Source organism: Mus caroli, chromosome 12 (assembly GCF_900094665.2).
Source record: "Mus caroli chromosome 12, CAROLI_EIJ_v1.1, whole genome shotgun sequence".
In the NCBI taxonomy this organism is placed as follows: Eukaryota; Metazoa; Chordata; class Mammalia; order Rodentia; family Muridae; genus Mus; species Mus caroli.
The window spans coordinates 49981199-49988090 of record NC_034581.1 but is presented as its reverse complement, the minus strand read 5'-3'; the positions used below and the strand labels follow the sequence as shown (position 1 = coordinate 49988090).

The following is a 6892-nucleotide window of genomic DNA, read 5'->3' as shown; positions in this document are numbered from 1 at the left end:
ACTTTCCTGCCTATGTATGCGTGGTGGCCAGCAGAAGCCTGTGCCACTTTGCAACGGCACATGTGGCTTCCCACACCTAACAGTCAGGCCATTATTGTACCAGTGAACTTGTCTTGCCTGGCAGCTTAGTATTGTAGCTCACAAGGTACATAACTGGGTGGGACCACTGAAAAACTGTCTCCCTCAGCAGTTTATATCTTTCGGCACAATGAAAGATAGTCAGCAGGCAGGGAAGGGTGGTGCACACCTTTCATTCTGGCACTCTGTGAGTCTGAGGTTAGCCTGGTTGAGATGGATTAACCTGGTGTCCAGAGCAAGTTCTAGGACAACCAAGGCCACACAAAGAAAGCCTGTCTGGAAGGGGGCCGTGGGGAGGAGATAACTAGCAGGAAGGAAACTTCCAGCTCAGATCCAGCTTGGTTTCTGAGCTTACTTCTTACCATCACGTGTCTGAAAGATGAGTCCAGGCTTGGTGTGGTTGGTGCATACCTGTAATCGTAGCACGAAGGAGTCTGAGAGAGGTGAATTACTTTGAGATTGAGGCCAGCCGACACTACATAGTGAGGTCCTGTATATTGGTTAGGTTATTTTTGTTTTTGTTTTCCATTTCCACAAAAACTAGAATCACTTGGGAAGAGGGAACCTTAGCTGAGGAACTGTAACATGAGATTGGTCTATGGTGGACGTGTCCTCCCTACTGTGGGCAGTGCCATTGCTAGGCAAGTGGGGTCTGGGCTGTTTAAGAAAGCAAGTTGAGTAAGCCAGAAAGAGCATGCTCCTAGGCAGTATTCCTCTGTGGTTTCTGCTTCAATCTCCCACCTTGAGTTCCTGGCTTGGCTTCCCTCCGTGATGTTCTGTAACCTACAAGATGAAATAAAATAAAATAAAATGACTAGGCACCTTGTGAAAGCAGATCGCAAGTCTATTGTTGTTTGTAAGGTCTTTGCTCGTAAGGAGCGTAATTTAAGTAATACCTGTCAACCTGGAAAGTTTTAAAACTTAAAGCAGCAGGTTTGAAACTTTTAGACATGTGAGTTGCAGGCTATTTAACTATGTCATTTCACAAGCACACAGTGCATGGGCTTTAGAGGAGTGGAATTCAGCTGGTATTGCTGCAGGTCATAGGAGTGCATCTTTAGGAGACAGATCACATGCTGACCTTAAGCTGTCTTTAGAACCCACTAGATCAAGTGCACTTCTCTTGATTGTGACCTACAATGGTTGTTTCGTAAGTGTAGTCATAGAAATATTGGCAACTGTCTGTGGCCAATTCTTTTGTCTTTACGTTAGGGAGGAAATACTAGTGCGGGTGTGTGTGTGTGTGTGTGTACTCGCGCGCGCGTCCTAGATAGGTGCGTTTTCACGCGTGTGCTCGGAGTAAGGGAAGAGCTGATGAACATATTACTTCTACAGTTTTCAACATCTTCTTGGCTGGGTGTCATTTGGCATCCACATTCTCTTTGACCCCCGCATTCCCTCTTGCACAGGGCACTGTTTATTTGCATGCCCGACTCTTTAGTAGCATTCTCACCCAGCCCTATCATCTCCTGGCCCAGAAGGGATTCATGAGGCAGGAGAGAGATTACATACACTGGTTTCTAGAGGAATCCTTCTGGGCTGGTCTGAAGGATCCGGCCTCTTAAGGGTACGTTCTCGCATGGACACCAGTGGGGACTGAAGCCGGTCTTGCAACCGCCATGCGTGCGCGTGGAGATGCAGAACTAGCACTTCAACCTAGACCGTTTCCCAGGGCTGGGGAGCTCGCTCCGGGCGAGGCGCGGGGCGGGACAGGAGCACGCGAAGTGGCCGCCTGGCCAATAAGCGCAAGCCAGGAGGAGCCGGCGGTGGCCGCTCGGGTGCGCGCGGGGTTGGGCGTACACGGTGACGCGCAGGCTCGCCAGGACCAATGGGCGCAGGGTGGTGGCGGGCGGGCCCCAAGGCCTGGGGCTTTAGGAGGTGAGCGGGCCGCGGGCCCGCCTGACGCTGCTACACCGCGGGAGGCGCATGGCGGGCATGGCGCTGGCGCGAGCATGGAAGCAGATGTCCTGGTTCTACTACCAGTACCTGCTGGTCACTGCGCTCTACATGCTGGAGCCCTGGGAGCGAACCGTGTTCAGTATCCTGTGTGTCCTGGCCTGGCCGGGGCGTGGAGGGGTGCGCGCGCCGGGTTGGAAGGGGGTGGGGGGTGTCTTGGGGCCAAGGAAGGTGGAACCGCGGAGATCAGGGTCTTGTACGCAATTCCCCTGCCCAAGGTGGAGGCATCCTGATTTCTGCCAGCAGTCGGGAGGGCGACGTCTCCCCTGGTGCTTCCTTGCCCCGCTTCGGCCGCGCCTGCTTTGATCCTTCAGTCTTCTTTGAGGCAGGGTTGCTGCAAATCGCTCCGGGCTTGGGCGTCTTTAACCCTTAGCTATTCCTGATTTGGAGCGATAGAACTCTAACCAGTTCACCAGGTTGTGAGTACGTGGTCTTGACACTCCCACACAGTTTTGGAAAACAGTTTGTAAGTTACTGAAAGGCCTTTTGGGCTTCAAAATGGCAGTTTAAAAAGTGTGTTTTATTTATGACTTCTTTGCATCATAGGTACAAGCTGTGCCCAGAAAAGACTTTGCTGGGGTTTCAAACTGTGCTTTATCACCGGTTAAGAATTGTTGAGTGATGACTTTGCTGAGCACTTTGTATGTTATCTTGCCTAATTTTAACAGCTCCAGCGAATAGCTCAAGGTTGTGAAGCCTGATGTTTGTTTTCGCCCAATGTCTATGCCGCTATCCTCTGATTTCCGTGTCGACAAAATACTAGCAATTCATTCTTCTAACGCTCCACTTCTCCTTTCCTTCATATAAAAAGAATATATCACATCACATGTTTATTTCATCCGCTCAGCTTCTTGTGGTTTAGCTTTGTTAGGAACAACTTCACAAACGTGTTCTTAGGACTGAGATAGAGCTTCTTTGCAAGCTTTTTCAAGGGTGCTGGTGTGGAAATAGCATGAGGTTATTTGGAGCTGACTCTTGAAAAATTTTAGCGTCTTGCAAGACTATTTATTACTGTGAGCAATTATTTCCTAACCTAAAGTTTAATAACCAGAATGTGTATTTGGGGCTTCGGATTAAGAAAGCCTGATTTCCCGAATCGTTTATTTGTAGCTTCAGTTTGCTCTTTGGATTTTGTAGGTCAGATAAAATCTATATTTAAATTTATGCCTAATTGGAACTTCTCAATAGTAGCAGGTAATCTTTTGATTAATTCATTGATTAATTCAAAACATGGTGTACCCTGGATGTCCTGGAACTCATTCTGTAGACCAGGCTGGGTAGCAGTTAATCTTGACTGATAATTATCTTACTACAATTAATGTTGACAAAGCCCCATTAAATAGTAATAATGAAAGCCAGGTGTGATGGTTCATGACTGATTACCATGCTCAGAGAGCTGATTCAAGAGGGATGCTGGGAGTTCAAGGCTACCTGAGGTACATAATACATAGCAAGTACCAGGCAAGCCAAGGTTCCATGGCAAAACTCAAAGGAAAAGGCAGGCAGGCAGGCAAAGAAACAGTGTTGGGGTGAAGCGAAACTCTTTAGGTTAGGGTAATGGTAGAACTCAGTGTAGACCTGTAAGCTTTGAAACATTTGTTGGCATGTGGATAAATGCTACAGTGGCAACAGTGTTAAGATTTCTCTGGCTATATTGTAATAGAAATACTGACCGGGGCCAGATGGCAGTGGCTCACATCTCTAAACCCAGCACTCTGGCAGCAGAAGCAGACGGATCTCTGAGTTTGAGGACAGCTTGGTCTACAGAATGAGTTCCAGGACAACCAAGGCTACACAGAGAAACCCTGTTTCCAAAGGGGGCGGGGACCACTTAAGTTTTATTCGGAAAAAGTGCCTTTTTTTCTTCTTCTGTTCAAATAGTTGTGCGCATGGCTAAGTGTGGTGGTGCATGCTTGCCTGTAATTCTAGTACTTGGGGAGGTAGCTTCAGGAGCATCAGCAGTTAAGGGCTAGCTTCAGCTACATGTAGGTTTGAGGGCAGCATTGGCTTCATGAAACCCTGTCCCTCAGAAAACACAGAACCAAACCAAACCACCACCACCAAAGGTGCTGATAGAACTAACTACTCCTGTTTCCTTTTGGAGACAGGGCTTGGTGCTGTGCCAGATGTCTGTTATCTGAATGAAAACATTATCCAGGTTAGTTATTATGCCTTTGTTTGCTGTGTTAGAGGTTCTTTGTGTCCCCGGGAAATGTACAGTTATGAGATTGAGGAAGAGGAGTGTGAGGCGGGGAATGGCAAGACCTAGTAGCCCAGGGAAAGATCTCTGGTTGTCTTAACTCTCTTAGCTTCCTGGGAGATTGTCTCCTCAGCTCCCAGTTCCTAAGCTTTGGTTTGTTTTGCACTATCTTTGTATTGAGAATGTTAGAATACGGGGCTGCTAAGATGGCTCAGGGGTTAAGAGCACTGACTGTTCTCTCCCAGGGGTCCTGAGTTCAATTCCCAGCAACCACATGGTGGCTCACAACCATCTGTAATGGGATCTGGTGCCCTCTTCTGGTGTGTCTGAAGACAACTACAGTGCACTCAGATGTATAAAATAAATAACTAAAAACAAAGAAAGAGAGAGAATGTTAGAATACCTACTAGCTGTACTCCTGTGTAAGATAGGGAAGACGATGCTTAAGGTCCGGGGAAGTCTTAGGTGGAACTGGCCTCTGGTCTGTGTCCCACAGTGCTTCAGCCTGTGATACCAGCCATTTGTTAGTAGCAATGACTGAGGGCCTTGTTAAGCCTTGAGTGCTGTGATATTTATGGCTTGTCTGAGAGAAACTAAGATTCTTCTTCTTTTTTTTTTTTTTCCCTCTTTTTTTGGAGACAGGATTTCAACCACATAGCCCTGCCTGACCCGGGTCTCATAGCATAGCTTCAAAGTCAGAGATCCACCCACCTCTGTTTCCTGAGTGCTGGGATTAAAGAAAGATATGTTACCACACCTGGGCCAAATTTTTTTTTTTTCTGGTTTTTCAATACAGAGTTTCTCTTTATATCTCTGGCTGTCCTAGAACTTTCTCTGTAGACCAAGCTAGCCTTGAACTTGGAAGATTTGACTGCCTCTGCTGGGATTAAAGTAGTGTGCACCACTACTACCTCCTGGATTTTTTTTTTTTTTTTAAGAATAGAGGTGTTCATCTTTAATCATTAAAAGCTGAGTTTCCAAGCTACCAGACAGAGTATTTGTTGGAATGATGTGTTTGAAAGAAAATTTATGATCAATAATTATAAATGGAAGTTTCACTCATAAATTCTAGTCTGAGTATACTATGTGTGTTCTGAACAATTCCCAAATAATAAGGGATTTTTGTGAGAAAACAGTATTTTGGCAGGCCACTGTAAACCTGTACAAACTTATCAAGCAAGCCCTAACAGAAACAATCATTGTCATCTTGGGGGACAACTTGATTAGCATAGCAGCTCAGCATGGCTCGACCCTGCCTCGGGATCATTAGACATGTATGGGTGGTGATCAGTGGAGATACTGGTTGTGGCAGGGATCTAAGGCTGCCCCAGATCCTTCCTAGGATCCAGTGCCCTCAGCATCAGCTGGGAGCTGGACCAGCCTGGAGACGTGTCGCTGGGAGCTGTTCTGCTGTAGATGCTAATTTCTAATTTTCTTAAAATAGAATCCAAGGGACTTCTGCCTTTGCAGCAGCTGAGCTGAGAGATGCTTCCTGCTGAAGGTTGTCGGTCTTTGCCCTCTAGTCTAGCTTCCCTAACAGAGGCGGGGCTGGAGAGATGGTGTGAGAGTTCAGAGCATCTGCTACTCTCACAAGGACAAAGGTTCAGTTTTTAGCACCCATAAGATGGCTCACACCTGTCTGTAACCCAGTTCCAAGGGATCTGAACTGCTTTCCCGGAAAAAAGAGAAAGGAAGGAAGGAAGGAAAGAAGGAAAAAGGGAGGAGAGAGAGAGAGAGAGAGAGAGGTCTCACATGAAAAGACAAACTACAAACAACACAATGTCACAATGTGTATAAGCTGCTGGGTAGGCGGGTGAAGTGCTTGCTGCTAAGTGCTCAGTGGGTAAAAGAGCATCCTGCCAAACCCGATGCCCTGAATCCGATCCCTGAAACCAACATGGTAGAAGGGAGAACGTCCCTTCCTGATAGAAGTTACCCTCTGCACATGCACTAGTGCACACACACAAACTTGGTCTACAGAGGAAGTTCCAGGACAGCCAGGGATTGGATAGGTTTCAAACGCTTTCTGATGTGGTCAGTGTGATCAGAGACGTGAAGTGTGCCATGCAGTATTAAAGCAGAGGGAGCTTTCCCCCTGGAACAGAGATCCCCAGCGTCCCTAGAGAGAGTCTGCTTTCCAATTTTCCAAGTCTTGTGAATGGCGAGGGTGGTGGTGCGGTTTGGGGCAGGCAGTGTTAGTTGTTGGTTTAGCATTCTGATGAATGGCGCTTGTCTTTAAAGCATTTCCTGCCTTTGTTTTAGGATTTTCTTTTTCTTTTTTTTAAGTTGCTGGGGTTAGCTTGTTTACTTATTTATTTCTTCTCTAGATGAATACTTATCAGTTCATGATCAGTTGGGCTCTCTCTTAAAGAAACAGCTAAATACCTAGATTTTACACACCTCTAGATTTTTTTTTTTTTTTTTTTTTTTTTTAAGACAGAGTCTCACTGTCTTGGCTGTCCTGGAACTTGCTGTGTAGACCAGGCTGGCCTTTAACTCACAGAGATCCACCAGTTGCTGTCTCCTGAGTGCTGGGATTAAAGGTGTATTGCCCACATGCCTGGTTGTATTTTGTTTATTCATGAGTATAATACCATGTTACAATTCATGTAACGTCTTGGCTATAAGGAACCTGTTTTTCTTTCTTTTTTTTTTTTT

The 6892-nt window shown here is 46.4% G+C and overlaps 1 protein-coding gene across 1 annotated transcript in view; it reads left to right on the top strand.

Moving 5' to 3' along the window:
* The first annotated feature begins 1903 nt into the window (after positions 1 to 1903).
* Positions 1904 to 6892, top strand: part of Sptssa (serine palmitoyltransferase small subunit A) — an 11749-nt gene continuing 6760 nt past the window's right edge. The window contains exon 1 of the mRNA XM_021179209.2: positions 1904 to 2116. Within this exon, the coding sequence (XP_021034868.1) occupies positions 2005 to 2116 (112 nt within the window). The 5' untranslated portion in view covers positions 1904 to 2004. The remainder of the gene's footprint in view (positions 2117 to 6892) is intronic.